At 35.4% G+C, this 23,255-nt stretch overlaps 1 protein-coding gene across 1 annotated transcript in view; it reads left to right on the top strand.

Annotated features, from left to right (window-relative positions):
- Sema3d (semaphorin 3D) overlaps positions 1 to 23,255 on the top strand; it is a 115,055-nt gene that overhangs the window by 15,988 nt on the left and 75,812 nt on the right. The window contains exon 2 of the mRNA XM_051174593.1: positions 2,655 to 2,815. Within this exon, the coding sequence (XP_051030550.1) occupies positions 2,655 to 2,815 (161 nt within the window). The remainder of the gene's footprint in view (positions 1 to 2,654; positions 2,816 to 23,255) is intronic.

Below are 23,255 nucleotides of genomic sequence, written 5' to 3'. Positions count from 1 at the left end.
GTTATTATTACCTTACTGGTGATCATTTCCCAGGGATTATAGAAACATAAGATATGATTATATGTACTTTGGTTTACAGAAACATGGTACCAAGATCTAGTTTAATTAGAAGTGTCTCTTATGATTGTTGCAAACCCAAAATTACTGGGCCTCCAGACAGACCTCAAAGAGAATGAAATTAGGAAATCCAATATAATTATAAGGTTTGACACCGAGAGGATATGTATTCTTATTTCATCAAGATAAAATGCTTTCATTTGTGAAGTTATATTTGGTCATTTGACGGTCACATCCAGCTTTACATTTTTTAAATTCTATTTCTAGTTTCAAGCCATACTTCTTTCAGGATTAATTGAACTATTATTTTACAGTTTCATCTGAAATATGCATCTGAGTAGGAAATTCACATCTGAATTAACAAGGAAGTGTGCATTTCTTGGAGACAAAGATCTTAGAGCAAACTCCCTGAAATTTGACTCTTACAATCATCATCACAGAGCCTGAGCAATAGGTGTGGGAGCTGTTTTGTAAATGTTTCTGCCGACACTGGGTTTCACAACTATTCCTTTTGATTGGTTAGGGTTTTCTACCATGATTTCCTATTGCAAAGAATACCTATAGAGACTCATTAACATGACTGCCTAAACATGAGCTGAACAAGGAAAACAACAGACATGTTACAGTGAATGAGAAAAGCCCAGGTAGCATGAACCTATACAAAGAACTGCAGACAGCTAAGCAATGCTGAGAGCAGAATAATATCTTCCCCAGGGAAGAGTACACCAACTTGTCATCAATGGTCAGATATTAAGACATACATACAAGAAACATTATCCAGACAGACACTGAGCAGGCTGTATTTATGTATTTATAAATTTATAGTATATACATATGTATATTCATACGTGCATGTAACAATTAATGAAAATTAAAAAGAGGCCATGAACTTGAAAAAGAAAAAGGAGGGCTACATGGAAGAGTTTAGAGGAGAAATAGGCAAGGAAAAAGCATATAATTATACTACAGCCTCAAAAAACTAAATTAATAAGGTAGTGAGAGTACAAGTATTCAAATAATGCAGCAACCTAAACACTTTCACAAGTGAGAAGAAGTGGCGAGGGAGAGCTATCTCAGTGATTAAGAATGCATACTGTTCTGTCAGAGGATGTGACTTTATTCCCAGCAATGATGGCTCATAACAGCCTATAATTAGAATTCCAGGGTGATGTGCCACCTCTGGCCGCTGGACAAACTGCACTCACATGAACCTATGCCCCTGCCCCACCCTCACACACTTAAAAATTAAAAACTAAAGCTTCAACTTGTTACAGATTTAAAAATACGTTTTATGTTCCTCAACGGACTGCCTGTATATCTGGGTATCATGGTGTGCCTACAGAGGGGAGAGGGGAGATCCATCTCTCTTGGAACTATAGTTACAGGAAGTTGTGAGCCATCATATGGGTGGTAAGAAGTCAACACACATACTTATGCAAGAATAACAGGTGTACTTAACAGAGGTCATTTTTCCAGCTATTCAAACAAAATTGTACTTATAAGAGATTTTCTTTCAGACCTGGAAAATAAAAAAGATGCATAGAAGTTATAGAAAAAGAAAAAGTAAACATTAGAAAATATCTATCGAAACAGTAAAAAGATATACTAAAATCAAATACGGACATAAAATAGCAAATAAGCATATGAAATCATAGATTATACCCATATTTTTAGAGAAATTCAAAGTAAGAAAATATAACAATACATGCCTATTAAGTTGGCCACATTTACAATGTTGACAACATTAATGCTAATTGGAAGAACACGTGAAAATGTATTTATCACAAATTAAAAACACAGATTGATTCAGATATCTTAGAAAGCATTTTGGACAATTTCTAGCCAAACTAAATTTGTAACCCAACAATTGTTTCTTGGGTTTTACTAGAAGAAAACTAAGAGTTAATATGTACAAAAACTTTGCATGCATATATCTTATTTGTAGCTGTTAGAAACTGGAAGCAAGAAATTACTCCTGTGGGTAAATGGATGAATTACTATATAGACAGAAAATCAAACGGTACTCACAAAAAAAAAAAAAAAAATAAAGATATCTCATGCTTTTGAAATGAATGATTGAGGGAGAGGACAAGAAGTTTGGGAGGAGAGTCATGGTATGTAATAGGTGAATATAAGCAATATGCAATTTGAAATATGAATGAAAATTTAAAAGTAGCCCATTATGTTTCATACTAATTAAAATATTTATGAAGCACAAAAGAAATTGAATGACATATATGACACAGTTTATACTATATTGATATATTTGAGTTTATTGTTTTTTTCTAATATTACTACAGGGACATGCTTTACATTGTAATTTTATAACTGCTTTTGCAATAGTTTGTATTTTATAGTTCAAATTTTTTATTAATTTTAAAATGTATTATATACACATAATAGAGCCAATCAAGTAATTAATCCAAAGTATCTATTTCTGAAGAAGAATATATTAAACTTGTGCCAATGTATTAACACTGCAGCTTCCATGCTGCATAAGCATGTTCACAAAGTGGATCAATATGTGTTTTTGGACATGTAAATATATTTCATACTAAGAATTTTCCCTTCCTTTCCCTCTTTTGACTACTCTATAGACTTGCTGCTTTCAAACAGCTGCATTCCCTTTTTGGGTTCATCAGAAGGACTGGATTTCCAGACTCTTCTTTTAGATGAGGAGAGGGGCAGGCTGCTCCTAGGAGCCAAGGACCATGTCTTCCTGCTCAGTCTGGTCGACTTAAACAAAAACTTTAAGAAGGTAAGTTTATTTACATACATCACTGGTGGATTCATTGTACTTCCTCTGTGCCTTATGCCTGCTTTGTGTTAAACTAAGTGACACATTGTCACTCAGGATGTCTTCTATGTGTCAAAAACAATAGAAGGCATTTAAAAACATATTGCTTCTGACAAATATTTTATGTGTTTGTGTATTTCACTACATATGCATACTTTTGAGTAAAGGGATATGATATTAAAGCCATTGAAAATATGGATAAAGGTAGCAAAGTATTATAACTATCCACTTATGTATTAGAAAAGCAAGTGTCTGTAACAAAGCAATGGCAAGGCAAGTGAATTAATCAAGAATAAACATGTATTCTTTCCTGAACATGCAGCAATAAAATCAAAATGTTGTTTATTTTTCATTAATAAGTATTTCAATTGATCTGAGGTAATATTTTAACATTATCTCCACATTTTTTTTCCACATCTGAACAAATTTCTACAAAGGCCAAATGAGTCTGAGCTAATGAAGACTCATAATGCTCCAACTATGAGCTGACTAAGAAAAGAAGGGGGAGGAGGACATGAGGGAGCAGAAAGATTGAGTCAGGAGAAAAATAGAGGAGAGCAAGGAAAGAGATACTTTAATAGAGGGAGCCATTATGGGTTTAAAAAGAAATCTGGTACTAGGGAAATGTTCATAGATCTACAGGATGACCCCAACTAAGAATCTAAGACCCCAACTAAGAATCTAAGCAATATGGAGAGGCTACAATTAATGTCATTTCTCTATAATGAGATCAATGACTACCTTACATGCCATCCTAGAGCCTTCATCCAGTAGCTTATGGAAGCAGAAGCAGATATGCACAGCTAAACACTGAGCCAAACTCCGGGAATCCAGTTGTAGAGAAGGAGAAGTAATGAGAAAAAGGGTCAAGATCAGGCTGGGGAAACCCATAGAAACAGCTGATCTGAGCAAGGCAGGGTCTAGATCCTGCCCCAAATGATGTGACAGACTTTGATGATCCCCCATCCCTCCCTGGAGAGCAGAAAGGGAATGGGATGTGTAAGGAGTATGGATTTTTCCGCCTGCCGCCTGGTCTGGTCCCGCCGCCGCGCCAGCCCCAAATAACACACAGAGACTCTGTATTTGATATAATGTTGTTAGCCAGGTACTAGTTTCTTATTGTCTAGCTCTGTCTTAATTATTAACCCATTTCTACGTATTTCCACGTGGTCTTACCGAGAGCGGAGGAATGGCGGTTCTGTTCTCTCCAGACTCTCCATCTTGACTCCTCCTTACTACTTCCTCTTTCCTCCTTGTCTCCTAGTCCCTCCTATCTTCCTTTCCTATTGGCCAACAGTGCTTTATTCATTAACCAGTACAAGAAACATATATACATAATAGCATCTCCCATCAGGGATGGGGTGGGGGTGGGGTGTTGGTGCGGGGGAGGAGAATATGGGAGGATGAGATGAAAAGGGAACTGGGATTGATATGTAAAATAATGTCATTTCTAATTTAAAAACAAAAAGAAGTCTTACCACTTAAAAGAAAATTAGAGAAAGAGAAAGGTGATGTCTGAATAAAGTCTCCAGCAAGGATAACCCTAGAGACATCAGTCTGAACAGTGCACATAACCAGAAAGTTTCATAGGAGCTAGAAACGAGCATGTTGCCTGGTTTTAACATGATAAAAAGAGAAGGCATATTGAGGAAAGTTTAAAAGGAAATACTTGTTCATATTACCTTACCAACCCAGCTAACAGTGTGGGAGAGGTGCCTCTTACTTGAGTCAGGGAGAATAAACAATTTAGGCTACAGACTTGATCAGAGCTAGGGAAATTCAGAGATGGGCACTATATTCTAAACTCTATCTCTCTTGACAAGAGCCAGTGAAATTCGGGCATGGGTACACTATGTTAAGATCTCTCTCTCTCTCTTGATCAGAGACAGTGAAATTTGGACATAGGGAGAACATTATAAACTGTTTTTCTTTCCTAGATGTAGATCTTATCATGCACCTATGACAACTGGGCATTGGCCAGCTTAATATCAATGTAGTGGCCAAAGAAGTGCCTTTGACCATAAAATCCCAACTTTTACAACATAGACAATGACTCCATTCACTAAAGTACATAGAGATAATACATAGATTTGCCTTGGAACTCAGTGCTAGGACAGGCAGGGTCTAAAAACCCTTATCTTCAGGCCAGTGTCAACAGATTGACCTTTGAAAAAGTACTAGTTCAAGAGTAGTCATGCAACACTAATCTAGTGAACTTCTATGGTGTTCAGCATCACTTCAGTAGGCAGTCAATAGAAATGTGGGCTTTTGGCCCTGTCTCTATAACATGGGCTCTTGATATAATAGAGTCCTGGGGAGTTGGTGGCCACATACAAAGCATAGTTTCTGGAGTTTTAAATTCAGCTATGATTCTCAGTAAATTGGACATAATCCCACAATGTCAAACCACAAGTAGGTGACAGAGGACAAGGCAGTTATGTGGACCACTCCATATCCCATGAGAAGCATGGGGAAATGAACTACCATTTAAAGGAAATAACTCTCTGGCTGCTACTAAACAAAACAATACTCAAAAGCCCTGATAAACCTGGGAAATGATTATCCTTTCATTCTAAAAGGGAGACAATGCACAAATAGCAGACACTCCAAACATGACCTTAAATACCGTCTATAATGATAAAGTTGTGGAAGGGACTACAAGCTCTAAAAATATAAACTTTTCTTCCAGACAAGCTTATGCAAAGAAAGACAAGCATCTTTCTTCTGACAAGTGTCAATATTTACCAAGTTTTAAGTAGGTTAATGAAACTATGACCTAGCAAATGGTCAAAAAATCTTAGCTAACATTAGTGAACTCTCACATGAAAAAGTTATAAGATCTTACCAATTAACAATAACTTTAAATTTAAAGGCAATTGAATGTGTGGCTGTCTTAACTATATGTTGCTTATAAGAAATTCAAATTACTTCAAAGGAAATACATGGACTGAAATAGGTTGAAACTAGAAATTCTAACTCAATTAAAATAAAATTCAAAAGGAAATGGTGGTAGCTATACTTACATGAGATAAACTGAATTTAAATAAAAGTAGTAAATGACACAAGAAAGGTCATTACATGGTAACAATGTGTTCTACTCACCAAGAAGAATGGAATTTTAACTATGAATGCATTTACTATCAAAGCACTCAAGTATATAAAACAATTATTAATAGATTAAAGGAGAAGACTCCCAGATTCCCAATCAATGATTGTTAGAGATGCTAATGTCCCATTTTTGCAATCCACAGATCATTCAGACAGAAAAATATGTGAGCAGAAATTTAAGAGTTATGTTAAATTCTCCAAAGAATATTTTTGGTCCAGCATCCACACTTATGTATTCTCATCAGCACAGAGAACTCTCAAGTTGGATAGTAGGCTAGTCTCATCAGATTATGTGAAGTGAAAATCTTATCAGTAATTATTCTTTACTAAAAAGTAGAAATCTGAGGCATTACACTACCTGAGTTCAAAATTTACTCAGAAACTAGAATCATCCAAATACCATTGCATTGACATAAAAAACAGACATACACACTAATGGACAAGAATAGGCAAAGCCTCAACAGGTAACTCATGGGTTCATATTCAGCTGACTTTCAACAGGTTTATTAACCTGTGAGGCACCTGTGATTATGAGTTTATTACATCCAGAATGAGTAGAAGCCTTGTAAGATTTAGGTAAATCAGGGTTTGTATTGAGTTCTGCTTACAAACAGTCTGCATGAGACATTGAACTACCTTATTACATTCATCTGTGACAATTCCTGAATTTTAAATGTAAGAACTTTATTTCATGACTAAATATCATGACTTTGTTATTTGAATAAGATTTGTTCTTGAGATTTTAGTCTAGATGTAAATGCTTATCTGCATATGTGTTATTGTTGCTTGATGAACACTTGAATATAAACAGACTTTCACTTGTTCCCCCTTTATTTAGCTTGCTAGGTTTCACTCCATTGACACAGGATTTTACTCTGCAGCCAAGGATAACTTACAAGGCTTGGTGATCCTCCAGTTGTTGCCTCCACAAAGCTGGCATTACAGGTGTGAGATGTCACATCCAGCATAAGACTTCCTTTTCATGCTGTTCTTTTTTCTGGATCTGAAGCTCAGTGCTAAAGCACTTATATGGCATGCATTAGGCCCGAAATACAATCCCAAGTAGTACCAAAAAATAAGGTAATAAATATGTAGAAAAGATCATGACATGTAGGGCCCTGCATGGACTCCTGAGGCACCTTGAGCAAGACTGAAGCAGCTGGCTAGAACATCTTGCCGAAGAGTTGCTACTGGTACTCTGCCTGATTTGCTAACACACATCTGCTGGGTATGAACTAAACCCAAGAACTTGCACGCCTGACTCTTGATTGGTTCCCACTGTGCTATGAGTCAGTCTATAAGCCCGCACCTTCCCCTCAATAAACAGCATCTGGCATTGCAGCATTCCTGTTGCACAAGTGACTGCTATCTTGTCTTTTATTTAAATCTCTAGGCCTTTGCCTGATTAGTGGAACAGATTGTGGCTCAGTGCTACAATGACATATCTAGTGCATGATAGGATAGGAGAAGACATACTGTATCTATTAAAAAATAATTGTTACTTATACTAATGTTTGTGGGAGTGTATGCACACACATGTTCATGTTTGTGCAGATGTATGAAGATGTGTATAAAGTTTGTAACTTAATGTAGGATCTCTAACATTCTTTATCTTTTTGAGACAAAGTGTCTCTGTGTACCTGGAACTCTCAGGTACCTGGCTAGCTTCAGGTATCCTTCTGTGTTCACCTCTTCAATAACAGAAGTAAGGATGTACACCTCCAAACCAGCTCAGTTATATGGCTGCTGGGATCAGACACTGAGAACTCTACTGTCTGAACTGTCTCCCCAGTCCTAACCACTACTTCTTTTTAAACAAATCAAACAAAATCCACATTTGCGTGTATAAACATAGGCATAAATGCATCAGTACAACAGCTCAACCTGTATAATTTATCTAGATGGCTAGTCCTTGGATGGAAGACTTTTGCTTTTTTTTATCATTTATCTTTTCAGTACATTTTTATAAACCATAAAGGAAAATTATTTGTTTCTGTTTTTGTTTTCATTTTTTTTGAATGTCATTGAAATCTAATGTCTATACATGCATGGAAGCTGTGTTTCCAGAAGAAAAATGAAGAGCTAAAATTTTTCCTGGAGTTTTTTTTTCTTTTTTACCAAATTCTCTTAATTAATTAACTTAGAAGGCAGTCTTTTAATATTTATACTCATTCATATATTTATTATTTATGGTAACATGAAATACAGAGTAGAGTATTGCTAGAATTTAAGCTGTTCCCTCTATTGTAATGCTGTGGTTCCATTCAATTTGTTCTTAAGGTTATATTCTTTTTATTCAGGAATTTATTTTAAAAATATTCAACCCCCTGAGAGAGATAGATTATATCGGATGAAATCTTTGTTATCAGTAAATATCGTAGCAAAAGATGACACTTTCTACAATTGTAGCTAAGGAAAATGTTTTAATTTTGCACTTTTGCTTTTATACAATCTTCCTTGCAATGCATTTCCCCAAATATGTCTTGTTTTAGTATAATAACAAAAAGCAATTCATGCTTTTAAGGGAATCTGTTCTTGTTCTCCTCTTTGCCTTCAGGGATTGGAAGAAAAGCTTCATTTATCTTAACTGAGTGTATTAGATCATTGCTTAAAATAAGCTGTGATAGCACAATTTCCTTTTGTGACTATTTTAAGCATAACTTTCTTTGGCAATTTTCCATGCTCAAAATTTGCTAATATTTACTAAAGTAAATGTTTATGAAATACCTAAATCTCTTATGACAATCTTATAATAAGTGAACATTTGAATACTTCATTTAATTAGAGGGATTCCACATAACAAATTTCTTTGTACCTCTCTAAAACATGTAATTCATAAGGAAGTCATATATGTATTAGAAACAGTTTGTGTTTATGTAGGTATTCACCATTTCAATTTGTATAAATCACTACAGTGCTAAAAGGTGCTCCACGGTAGCCAGTAAGTGTTGAGATGTAGTACTTTAGCAGTTTTTAGACCTATGGGTTTGCATTGGCTCAGTGCCCTTCAGTAATGATCCAGACTACTCGCGGAAGGCAACCACATATTTCGGGGCTAAAACGGCTGAAGGTATCCTTTGTGCTCTTATAGAGTTAAAGAAATCCACAGCACATAATTGAGTTATGAAAGTCTGGTTGTTAATATTTTCCCAAGGGAAACTAGAAAAGAGTCTGTGCAAAGTACTCAATTGAAGAAAGTAAAATTTATCATACATTGTGTATGTCAACATCATATACTAACAACATTTTGCCCACTCAGAAGTAGCCATTTTCATTCATATACATGCATATTTTCTATAGTATACAAAAAGAATTAGGAAATGAGCACTTAATGATTCCCTTTGCACTCTTGATGAGGTTAGCTTTTGAGCCTAATACAGTGAACGTGGCAGATATAGACTTGGGTTTTAGAACATTTCCATTACCTCTAAAATAAATGCTATGAAGTCTGTTTTGTCTTCTTTTAAATGTTATGGCATATATACCTTTACTCTTTTTTTTTTTTTTTTTTTTTTTTGTGCTAGCTTGCCTTTGGGGGAATTACTTTTGCAGAGAATAAAATTCCATGCAAGTATAAATGTAATATATGCCAATGATGTAATGTTTTATAAATTTAATCAGGATTCCCAAATTGGTTGGTTCTACAGGAAGAGGATAAACTGTGGACTGTTTCTAGGATAGGTTATGATACAGATAAGGCACATTGAGGTATGTTTTACTTCAAAACAAGTTCCATCTAGAAGTGACATCATTTCCAGGAAAGGACATGCAACTAACTGTACCTATCACTTAGCTCTTGAATATGTATGTGTGTGTGTTCAGTTATGCCAGACACCGACAGTGAGATAAAGATTAGGTTCCAAAATAGTAGTGGGTGTTTCAATTCAGCATCTGGAAGAGGGAAAACAGAAAACATCAGTAGCAAAGATACCATACAGTTCTAATAAAAACCTCAGCTGGCAGACCCAACTGAATTTGGCAATATATTCCACTTCAATATATTCCACTAACAGTAACAACATAAAACATCAATCAAGGTTTTAAAATTACTTTTTGCACATCAGTCCGTTCACAGAATTTAAAATCCATTCACTGAATTTAAATATTTTAAAAATTGTGTCTCTCCACCATGCATGTAATTCTGTTGGTTGCCTGGGAACTTAGGTCAGATGCTCAGGCTTCTAAGGCTAACAAATCCACTTCACCCCATTTTCAAGGCCGCTTACCTCAGCTAAGCCCCTCCTTGTTACTCCACTTGCTCTTTCTCCTACTTCTCTTTTTCTCCATTTCCTCCAGCCCAGTTCCTTCCCTACCCATGTCTTCCTTCTCCTTCCCACCAAACCTATCTCTATTTCTTCTAAGTAACATGTTAGTACTTTTTCTTGTTTTGATAATTTTTATTTAAATTTGAAACACACCAATGTTTCAACATTGACAATGTTTCAACATGTCAATCTCAGTTCCTGCTAACTCCCATCCTCCCCTGTGCTCCCCACCAACCTCCATCCCATCCCCTTTCTGGTCCCAGGGAGCAGCCTTCCATGGGGAGTGAGCCTGTCATATCATTTGGAACAAGGCCTAGGCTCTTACCAATGTGTCTAGGATAAGAGGGTATCCCTCTATGTGGGATGGGCTCCCAAAGTCCATTCACATACTACAGAAAAGTACTGAACCACTACCAGAGGCACCACAGTATGCTCAGTCCTCTTAACTAACACCAGCATTCAGTTCAGGGAGTCTAGGTTGGTCCTATGCTGGTCTCCTAATTGTCTGACTGGAGTCCATGAGCTCCCCCTTGTTCAGGTTTGCAGTTTCTGTGGGTTTCTCCAGCCTGGTCTTGACCCCTTTGCTCATCACTCCTCCCTCTCTGCAAACTAGATTCTAGGAGTTTGCTTCAAAGTTTAGCTGAGGTGTCTGCTTCTGCTTCTATCAGCTACTGGTTGAAGGCTCTAGGATAGCATACAAGGTAGAGCATTTAAAATAGCCTCACCACTAATGCTTAGATTGTTAGGTGGGGTCATGCTTGTAGATCTCTGGTCATTTCTCTAGTGCCATGTTTCTCTTAAAATGTATAATGGCTCCCTCTATCATTGTATCTCTTTTCGTGAAACCCTCTATTCTTTCTCTGACTCAATCAGCCTGCTCCCTCATGTTCTCCTCTCCCCTCCTCTTTTTTTTTTTTTTTTTTTTTTTTTTTTTTTTGACTGTATTTCAGATTACAAACCTTCCACTGTTTGCATTGTTTCTTGCAGCTTTTGGTTTGTCTTTTCTTTAATTTCTTAAAAGTATTTTATTTTCTCTTTTAGAGGTCTATCATTTTTATGAAGTTGTTTTTAGGGTCATTCTCTTCTGCTTTATCTGTGATGGAATATTTGGATCTTGAAGAAGTAGAGTTCTTAGAGTCTGGGGGCATCATATTGATCTTTCTGTTGCTGACTGTTTTCTTGTACTGTTGGGTATCAGGTTGACAAGGGTTACAGATGATGGTAAATATTGATGGCATTTAGAATCACCATGGACACAAGTTTCTGAGCATGCCTATGAGGGATCAACTAGGGTAGGTTAATTGAGGTGGAAATTTCCATTCTAAATATGAAGAATATCATTCCATGGGCTGGACTACCCAAAATGAATAAAAAAGAGAGATAATTAAAAAGAAAACGTTCAACATAGGCATTAATATAATGACTATACTTGGCATTTTTGAAAGAGCTTAAGAAACTATGGCTTCTAAACATGCATTATCTGTTACTTTGATTGTAAATGAACATTGGCTCCCTCCCCAGTCAACTTTAAGTTGTACTAGCATTGATTCATATGAAAGCTGGAGCTGTATGTATAAACTTTCAATTGTAATATCAAGCACAAATTCTTTCCCTTCATTCACTTCTCTATTTTTACATCATCATAGCTGACAGTAGAATGAAATAGCTAATAATAATTCTGTTTAGTTATGTCAATTGGTCAGATTTAAAAGTTAATTTGTTCTGGGCATTTTTTGATCTAAAACTGTTACATGTTTTCAAACCAATTCAAGCCTGTATGGGTGGAAAAGTCTTAATCTAGAAGCAGGCAAGTGCCAAGAAAATGCCTCTTCTACTGGCATTACTGGAAGATGCCACTTCCTGTTAGCTGGCCTTGTCAGAATCTTAAGGCTGACTTTCCTTGATAGACACCTTTGTTTTGGAGTATAAGATTTGGGCATTTCCTCTTCAAGAAGCTATTTACCTAACAGTTCTCCGCATAAGGATGAATGCACTTTTGGTCTGATATATGAAGCTTCACCATGAGTCAGATTATTTACCAAACTTATTTCTCTTCTAGAGATTTCACTTGATGTTGACCTATTTTTTGCTTGAACTAGACCTAAGATAACCTCATTGAAACCCGCATACAAGATTTACTTTTTTATTATTTTGTCTGTCTCTGTGCTTCTTTGATTCTTTGGGACATGCAGGTGCAGTCTAGATCAGAAGATTCAGTTCCCCTGTACTGCAGTTAGAGATGTGTTGAGTCTGGTTGCTGGGAATTGAAATGGGTTGCTCTGAAGGATCAGTATGTACTCTTAACTTCTTAGCCATCTCTCCAGCCTAAACATATAGTGTGCCTCCCTGTCATGGACTATAAACCTTATCTCCCATGCATAGGATACTCAACAGTGTATTAAGGAAGAAGATCATTCCCTTCATTATTTATTAAGTTGAAGGCAAATTTTATTTGACTGTAACAGAAAACAACAGGGAAGACAAGCTGTAAATCATCAATGGCCAAGGGGAGAGGAAGAAGAGGAAGAAAAATAACCTTTTGAGTTAGGGTCCCAGAAAGCCAGTGTCTTCAGCAGTGGAGGTTGGGAATTTGAGTGGGGAGAGTATTTCTAAAGATGAATGATAAAGCTCCAAGTTGGAGTAAGTGTTCTTCAGCTATTGGAAAGAGGCATAGAAGGGAAAATGAGGAGGGTATTAGAAAGGAAGTTCTGCAAGCTACTTGCAGAATTCCACTTTTTGCTCATGGCTTCTATGTCTCTTGAGAAGCCTTTTACCATGGCTCTGGTTGATCCCGTGGGGAGCTATCATATGTCTGTGCATATTCTGCATGTGTAGGCTAATACCACTTTAGCCACTATGTGTATCCACTAATTCTACTGTCGTTTATTGTCCTCTCTCTTTAGACAATACCTTGGGGGAAAGCTGGAGAATAGGAGCCTTTTGAGAATCCCCAAGGCCTTTTTCCTAACAAGTACTCAGAGGGACCTTATAGCAACGAATGTGCTTGTTCAGACAAAAATCAATTTCTCAAGGGGTAACAGAAATTTCAGATCTCCTGTTTCCAAGTCGGTTATTGTTTGGACATGGATGGGATAATCTAAATGATCCTGACTATCAAATTTGAAAATGTTTGCATCTTTGAGCTACACCTCACTTAACATTTTGCCTCAGTTAGAATTTCCCTTTGATCATCAAATTATACTATCCCACTCATAAAATAAGATCTCAAATGAATGCTATTTTAACTTCAAAATGTCACAAAAGATTTGCTATACATCATTCATGAAGAATTCCCATTTCCCATTAGAGTTGCTTGGGTAAGAAAACACTAGTAGCCTTATTATTAAACTATGAAATATTAAGTGAATCTATAAAATACACTTTCCTTTTTTTGTAACATATTACCCACGATTTTCAGTAGTATTTGTGTTGGATTGCAGCAAAACAGTATTGGAAATTTTTTCTAAAGACAATATAATGCACACATTGAACAATTTTTAAAACAATCTCTAGAATTCAATTGGTTGTTTATTTATAAATAATGCCTAGTCAGCTTTATCACTTTAATTAATTTTAAGTTATTTTCTCTTGAAATTTGATTTCAAAATTAAATATATATAAAATATTCAGTGGATTTATGTAGTAGTAATTCAAAGTGAATTAACCCTTTTCCTTTTAGCTAAGATGGAAGTGTTAAAATGAAAAATAAATGAATTTCTTAGGATGGCAGGTTATGCCATCCTAGGAATATTGACTCACAAGGATTCTGGATGGACCATGTCAGCCTCAACTAAATAGTAGGACACAGTATTCACACATATACTCACACAAACACACACACACACACACACAGAGAGAGAGAGAGAGAGAGAGAGAGAGAGAGAGAGAGAGAGAGAGCATGCACACAAAAGTTTTACTTAAAATAAAAATTGGGTGGGGTATTGCTGGCACATACTTTAATCCCAGCACTTGGGAGGTAGAGGCAGGTGGATCTCTGAGTGTTCAAGTGTTCAAGTCCAGCCTGGTCTACAAAGCTAGTTCCAGCACATGTCTCAAACAATACAGAGAAACCCTGTCTTGAAAAACCAAAATGAACAAATAAATAACTAAATTAAAAAGTGAAGTTTGTTAACTGGAACTGAACAAAAAATTAATACTTAAATCTCTACTTAGAGAATTATAGGCAAGCATCTTGAACTTTTCGTATGTAAAAGTACTTTTTTTTTCTTATGAAAAGCTGTTTAATGGGACAAAATTAGAAATGTACTCTGCTTTAAAAAAAAATGAAAAGCCTTCCTGTAATATCAAAGTGTGATGACAGTGTATTGAAGCAATACAAATGTTTAATCATTCTTCACAGAACTTCTTGTTTTTGTTAAACAACCTGAGACAATTTATTTTACTAAAGTAAAGCAAGGAACCTGGCAGTTATTTAAGATCTTTATCTTTGTGGTTTGTTGAACAACAACAACGACAAGCAAATAAGACCAGAACCTTTCAGAATGAATTTCTGAGTTAAAATTAAAGACAAATGACTTAAGCTAAAAGTTTTAAACTCTAAGAAATTCAGAAGTTGTAATTAGAGTGTAAAGTGATGCTAAGCTTATCAATATGAGAGATTTTTCTTCCATATCCCAATGACGATGTACCTTTTTCGTTGCCCTTATTATGAAAACTGAGTAACTAGCAAAGCACTAGATGTAGTTAAATTGCATCAAACTTTGCCCTTATTTTTAGCACTTAGAAAATAATTGAGTTTGTAACTATAAATCTAGTACTTTGTTGGAGTCTTTAAACACCCTTCTTTACAAACATGAAAATGGCCTTTGCTATTTCCCTTTCCTCAGGGAATGCCACAGCAAATTTATATATGAAAGGATTCTTCCCTGATTTTTTTTTTGTGCTCAGTACAATAAAAAAATTCTTTTATACATAAGAACTGCCTCTGACTGGAGATCCTTCTGCTCCCTCTGTGGCTACACAAAGCTACTGCACACAATGCTTCATTCTGTGAGTCTGTTATATACAGAGAAGCTAACTGGAGTAAATAACCTCTTCACCTAAGATTGCTAGGGATGAAAGAAAGACACCACTTTTGTTATTTAATGCATGAAATTAAGAGAATATAAATCCTCAGAATCAAGCAGATACCATAATAAAAAGTTTGGCTTTGTTTTTATATCAGACACCCTACTTACTTTCATGCTGTTTAATCCTTTCCCATTGCCTACTGAGCACAAGCTGTCCTGTAATCAGAGCTGTAAAACAATTGCCTCCTTCATGGATGTGCTGGCTCCTTAGCTCAGTGCAGATATAAAGGCCCCATCTGGTCACTGTAATGGACTGTCAAACTCAGGGAAGACAACTCAGTTCCCCCACCACCCCCCCCCCAGAACTCTGGCCAGAATGCCTGTTTCCATTTCCAAGGGAAATTATGAAAATAAAATCTCCAGTACTCAGTATGTGCACTTTGCAGGTCATAAAGAGAGTGGGAAGAAGCAATGCCTATTTCCCTGGTCATCAAAAGTCACCAAACTACAATAAGTCATAGACTCCTTGAGAAAGTAATATAGTATAACAGTATAATTTGAAAATGCACAAGAAAGACTTAGAAAGAAGAGATGAGCAAGGACTGAATGTGGGTCATAGACTCAAGTTATGAAAGTAGATACAAAGCCATTTTTCTAATCCTAGGTATCACAGGCTACAACATGAACATCTTTGTGATTGACCAGACTTGGGTGATGGGAATTAAAGAATCTACAGGCATACCTGCAGAAAAGCAAAGGTTGGATGTGCTGTGTACTTGGGATGGATATGCAACAACAGCCTGGAAACTGAGTGCATTCATTATATACAGCTGAGTGGGAAGCAGGCTAGCAAATTTGGTAGTGGTTTCTGTAGGGAAGCAGTCTCAGGCTTTGGGAGAAGGAAGCTGTGGTTGATATTTTCTGCATATACTGCCAATGTGAGTATTCTAGCCAGGAAAAGGCCCTGCCATTAATTGTGCTGAAGCATTGGGGTCCTTGACATGTCAGTGCTCATGCCAAAAATACACATTCATTCATATCTGCTCCACAGTCAAGGATATTGTGGGTTTGGTGGATAAGTGTTTCAAATATGATCACTACTGAACATGTAAGATCTAATCTGAAGGCCACAGCTTCCTTTCTGAAGGCTATTCTACCTGCATAGCAGTCCTTTGAGTTGTAAAGATTTAGGCTATGGTTGATTTTGGTGGGTGATGCTTTTCATTTATTTGATTGTATAAAATTTTTAGAAGTTAAAAAGGTAGAAATAAAGATACCAACAACATTCCTTACAGATTTTTAGGAATGCATAGACAAAATTAATTGGGGCGATGGCCAAAACATTACCAAACCATTAGTGTGTTTCTTAGAATTTATTGTCATTTCTTTGTTAGTGTTCTCTCTTTTTAATAACATAAACTTTTGACGATATACTATTGTATTCTTCTCTTCCAGATGCTACAGGTATCGTAGGGAATAAATAGACTAGAGTGTCTGTTTTCACACTGCATCTAATTATATGAGAAAATAGTTGATGAGAAACAAAAGAAAAAGAAACAATTACTTTTAAATTGTTGTATTTACAGATCAAAATCTTTGCACATCTCATTAGCTCAACATTTCCAAACTTGTTAAAATCAATCATACATTTGCATCCTATCTCTTGATGGAAACTTCTGCTGTCTTTTGGGGTTCTGAGTTTTGTCTTTAATTAAGTTTTATGAACACATTGCAACTTCCTCCCTGGTGTCTGATTCAGTCTTTTGGCATCTCTTCGTTAAGCCAAAGGACATTGGACCAAACTTGTGCTTGCTAATTTGAATCAACTAAAGTGCCTTTTAAAGGTGAAACAAAGAGCAGATATAATTAGGATTTCCTTTGGATGTTGTTATAAGGACTTATCATTGTTTGAATGTTTCTGTAATTTGCCCAAAGTTAACTACTTTAAAACAAATTGTGTGACATTTTCACCTTAGTAAATGACAACTGTAAATGAATTATATGAGTTGTAAATATAGGACACTAATGAATCTCATAATTTATGAATGAAGCAATAGCTGTAGTATTTTGCTTGTAAGTTCCTTGGCTATATTTTTTCAAATTTTAGAAAAATGCTCATGAAATTTAAAACTAAAGCTACTGTCATGAAGTCATACACATATACAGCTAAATTATAGGTTATATTTTCAAATTCATGTTTGAAACTATTAGCATATCTCTTTAAAATATATTTAAGTTTAATATTAGGGCTTATAAGTGTACATAAAGAGTCACAGAAGATAATTTTCATTTAATAAATATGACATTTCTTCATGTTGGCAATGTGAAATAGAAGCTCAGCAAATTATTTTATGCATCAATGTTTGAAACCTCCTAAATAGCAGGAAAAATACTTTGAGCATTATTTATTTTGAAATATAATAATGGCTATGTAGACATAGTGACATAAGATGGTTAAGTCAGTATATTAGAGAATATGGGTACTGGTTTATGGTTGTTTTACAATATTAGCTTCCATAAGTCAAGACTATAAATTTACTTGCTTCTGTTTGCCAGTTTCTATGATCAAATAAATGTATAAGAATTACCAATTGAGTTAAAGCAAATTTTCCAATTCTAACTATTCAGTGGTGGTTTGGTCAGTGGTTATACTCCAGGTAATTTAGCAGGGATTCTTGTAGTCCCATAAATTTCACAAAAGAGCTCACAGTTTTTGTCTTTTCCTGCAGACAAAATAGAAACATTAGATATATACTTGCAATAGTCACAGCAATGCTCTGTGGAAATAACACAGGGCAGTCATGATATAGAAATGATGCAAATGATCTCACTACTTTTCTAAGTGAAATATATTATTCATGAACAACTTTGTGTGCTTAATGTAACTTCTAATATGCTAGGATTGTATCTGGGATACTAAGTGCAAGAAGATACACATAATATTTTTATTACTAATAAAATAGGCGAGCAGTAAGAATACTGATAGCCAGTCTTTCGAAGCCATTCACACTGCTTAATGGTAAGAGAAATGATTTTGAAAGATAATATGCTACAATATCCTTAAACATGAGTCTATTAAATAGGATGTTTAGATACATACTCCATTAACTATTTATTGGATCTAAATTCTCTTGAACTTAAATATAAAAATGTAAAAGCTTGATATATGAATATATATTATCCTTTCTCTCTCTCTGTCTCTCTCTTCCTGCCTCCCTTACTTCTTTCCTCCCTCCCTCCCTTTGATCTATAGGCTTGATGGGGCTCAAATTCCCTATGTAATTCATCTACCTGCCTCCACATCATAACAACTGAGATACATACATACACTATAATTCCAAACACACAGACACACACACACACACACACACACACACACACACACACACAGGGGGACAGAGAGAGGAAGAGAGAGAGAAACTAGAAAGTATGAATATTAGAATGTTAGTATATATATATATATATATATATATATATATATATACAGGTAAATTTCACTTCAAATAATTATTGAAACACAAAATAGTTACTTGAAATTTTTTACATATTTTTGCTGTTACTATAACTATGTGTGCTTGGTGTACCCTTTTGTGCATATATGTAAGTACTTTTTGTCTCCTTAGGTTTTTATAGAGACTGGATTAAGGATATTTCTGTTCCTTAAATTATTTACTAATTACCACTCACAAGGAGTCAGAGTGATAGCACAAAACCATACCCCAGATTTAGGGAGTCTTGATCATGAGTACCAAAAGATACAGATGATCCATTACCAAATGCCAGTTTGAGGTAGGCTATTCAAATATGTGAACATATTTGAATTCTTATAAGTACAAGACATTTAAAAGAAAGTCTGACTCTATATCACAACTCTAAAATCTGCCATAAATGCTTTTTCTTCTAATATTCTGATTCTAAAAGACAATCAAATTCCTCAAATATTTTTATTTGCTATAGTAATTTTGTTTGTGAGTCCAAAGTACCTGACATAATTTTGTTAAAGTAAGCCAATACATAATGTCAATAGATCAATTTTCAATATTCTATAGACTCCACTATTGCTTTATATTAAAATATCTTCTTTGTGGTCTTATGTTAGGATCCTTTGGGCCATTGTGCAAATAAATCAAGGACTGCTTCTATTTCTATCAAATACTAAACATTGTAAGAACAAAAGTGAATTATAAAACAATTATTAACAAAGATTAGAAGATTTATATAAAAAAAGTTTCTGTGATTAAACAAATGATCAGTACTTACATAACATATGTCTCCAGGACAAAATAAAATCCCTTGATATGGTAATTAGCTTTGTTGCCTCGCTAACTAAGATGTACATCTCAATTTATAATTGTGTGATACATAGTTAATTACCAAAATATTATGGCATTAAGTCATGTTTTAGAGGTAGTGTTTTCTTAATGCAATTGGTTTATCAGCATTTAATTTCCAAATAAAGTTAAACTATTAAATTAGACAAGACCAAAACAGATCATTAGCTATGAAACTATCAGAATTAAGTCTTGGAAACAATCACTCAAGGGTGGATTAAGAGAGCAAGAAAAGAGATACCATAATAGAGGGAGCTATTATAGGTTTGAAGAGAATCCTGCCACTAGGAAAATGTGCAGACACTTATAAGGATGACCCTAACTAACAATCTGAGCAATAGTGCAGAGGCTATCTTAAATGCCTTTTGATAATGAGGTTGATGATTATCTTATATGCCATGCCATCCTATAGCGTTCATCTAGTAGCTGATGGAAGCCAAAGAAGACACCCACAGCTAAACACTAAGGCAAACTCTTAGAATCCAGTTGCAGACAGAGAAGAATGATGAGCAAAGGAGTCAAGACCAAGCTGGAGAAACCCATAGAAACTGCTGACCTGAACAAGGGAGAGCTCATGGACTCCAGTCTGATAGCTGGGAAACCAGTTTAGGACTGACCCATATTCCCTGAATGTGGTGTTAGTTGGAAGGACTGGGCAGTCTATGGGGCCTGTGGTAGGGGGTCAGTATTTATCCCTAGTATAGGAATGGAATTTGGAAACCCATTGTACATAGAGGGATATTCTCTCAGCCTAGACACATGGGGCAGGGCCTGGACCCTGCTCCAAATGATGTGATGGGTTTTGAAGATTCCACCATGGAAGGCCTCACCCTTCTTGGGGAGCAGAAAGGTGATGGAATGGGGATGGTTGGGAGGACCAAGGGAAGACCAGATGGTACAGGAACTGGGATTGATATGTAAAACAAGCTTGTTTCTAATTTAAATAAAAATTACATACACACACACACACACAGACACACACACTCAGCAGCACTTTTTAGTTCTCTCTTATTTTAGTGGCTTTTTCCTGAACACTTATTTCTCACCTTTTTTTCTCCCATGGAAACAAACTAGATTGATAGACTTGTCCTGAGTAAATGTGATCACCTCATCAAGCTCTGTGACTGGTTTGTACAAGGCCTTCAGACATTTTCACCCATTGTACAGAAGGAACAGCTCCTACACCATAGTAACTTGAAACTTGCATTTACAGTACACAAAGACTGAAAAGGTTGTCTTAGCATTTTTTCATTGAATAATTTTTTGGATTTTGATATAACAAACATCATCTTAAAATTCAATTTAAAGATACAACTTTAATTCATGTTTTACTAACTTAACCATTCTGTTTACTGGTTTTACAAGGAAAAATAAAATCTCATGTTTATCTTTCTGCTCTTTTGAACTCATGTACTTATTATAAAATATATATTTTTGCCTTTTTTTAACTATAAATTTCTTCTTAAACTACCACTAAATCTGATCAATAGCGAAATGAAAATAGACTGATTTATTGAAATTACTCAAGGAAATATTAGTTTAAACTAATGGTCTAGTAAATGCCAGGAATTATATAAAAACAGATCATGGGTATATATCTTCTTTCAGACCATGATAGGCTGATGAACTTTGCAAAAGTGATGATTAGCTTTAAAGAGTGGATTATGTAACAGTTCTGCTCTTTGTGGCTTGTTTTTATAGTTTATTCATTTTACATACCATACATTACTTCTTCCCTACCTTCTTCCCTCCCTCTCTGCACACTTTCCCACCACCCATACCAATCTACCCCTTAGGAAGGATAAGGCTTTCCCCTTACTCACACCAATCTACCCCTTAGGAAAAATAAGACCACCTGTGGGGAATTAACGTATTTATCATATAGCCATAGCTAGCCTGGAGCTCACTAAATAAACCTCAAAATGGTCCTGCATTCACAAAGTCAGTCAGCCTTTGCCTCCCAAGTACTGGAGTTAAGGTGTGAACCGTCATGCTTGCTAGAACATTTGTATTTGCAATATAAAGAAGTTTCACAAATTATTCTATAACTATGCAAATATAGTTAATAAAACTGATATGAGAGGAAGGTGGCAGCAAAACTGCAATAAATAAAAATAGTTCATAACATGAGTTCATAAATATGGGTGAAACAAAGATGGTAAATTCAAGGTAATGCTTTTGAAAGAAAGGTAAATACCTAGTACAATATTTTTGTAATACTTACAAAACAGAAAAGAATTAGTTTATAGAATTTCTTACAAGCTCCAGAGTATTTTTTTACCAATTCATTTATGTATTTAGGATATCTTAATTCAGGCATTTTTGACAGTCTATTGCCTATCTGTTCATATATGTGCATTTTATGTTTAGATTTATTAAATATAATTGTGCATTAAATATCCCAAAATGCACACAGTCTTCATCAGAAGCTAGAACAACCCACATACCTCTTCTAATCATCATCTTGAATAAAGTCCTCTCTCTTTCTTCCTTCATACTCTGTTGTTTGTCTGTCTGTATATCTCTCTACCTACCTATCTACCCATCCATACATCCATCCATCTATATCTAGCATCTATCTATATATGCACCTATATTTCATCTATCTAGCTATCTACCCATCCATCATCTGTCTTTGTGTCTACCTATGTATCTACCTATATAATCTATCTACCATGTATGTATCTACTATATATCTATCATTTCTCTTCCCCTCTCATTCCCATCCTTCCTTTGTCTCCATTCATTAGCATCTTGTCCTCCCTCTCTCACTTCCACTCACCCTTTCCTCCTACTTTCCTTCCTCCATTCCTTCCCTCTTTCCTTCTATTTCCCTTTCTCTCCCTCATGCCCTTTTCTAGCAATGCATCCGAGGCTGGTATTAAACTCAATACCCTCTTACATGGACCTTCTTGCTACTGAGATTATGGCATGTAGCAACATGTCACCTTGGATAAATCATTTTATTTGCTGTGTCTACTTCATTTTACTTATTTTTACTTTATTCTAAAAAAGACCATTGTGTACTTTGGGGCTGTTTTTCAACTAATACGAGTTACAAAGTTCCTTCCGTATTTATTTCCATGATTTTCATCCACTGGTATTTTGGTTGCTGGCTATGAGCTAAAATTATATGAAAGGAGAATAACATAACTTTAAAACATTTCTGAGTAAAAGGCATTTCTGGATCTTTTTGCATCTCATACATCAAGGTGAATTCATCAGCTGAGCACATTGCTTGCTCACTCATTGTTCTTCATAGAACACTGATATGCACATTACAACAGTGATTTGTACATTACAGGAATGTTCTCTAAATACAACAGACATTCTTCGTCTTCAAATTTCAGTGACGTCATTATTATTGTCCATTAAATTGAGTTTTTTGTGCCATCTTTTCTTCCTGGCTCTGAGAAATTTTACTTCAGATTGCATAAAGAAGATCATATCATAAAACACTGATGATGTCTAAATACGTTGCATACTTCTACATAACACCATAGAGTACACCTTTCTTTCTGCTATTAAAATATTTTCCTGCAAATATCAGTGTGAAACATAGTAAAAGAATGTGGACATAAGTGAAATTATGTCATCTACACCTATAGTGCATGCTGCTTGTTTCTTCATGCCCACAGTCAACAGAGTTTGTCTGCTCCTGTTAAAT

Source organism: Phodopus roborovskii, unplaced genomic scaffold, assembly GCF_943737965.1.
Source record: "Phodopus roborovskii unplaced genomic scaffold, PHOROB, whole genome shotgun sequence".
Taxonomy (NCBI): domain Eukaryota; kingdom Metazoa; phylum Chordata; class Mammalia; order Rodentia; family Cricetidae; genus Phodopus; species Phodopus roborovskii.
The sequence above is the reverse complement of the archived record's forward strand: the minus strand, read 5'-3'. Positions and strand labels throughout refer to the sequence as shown.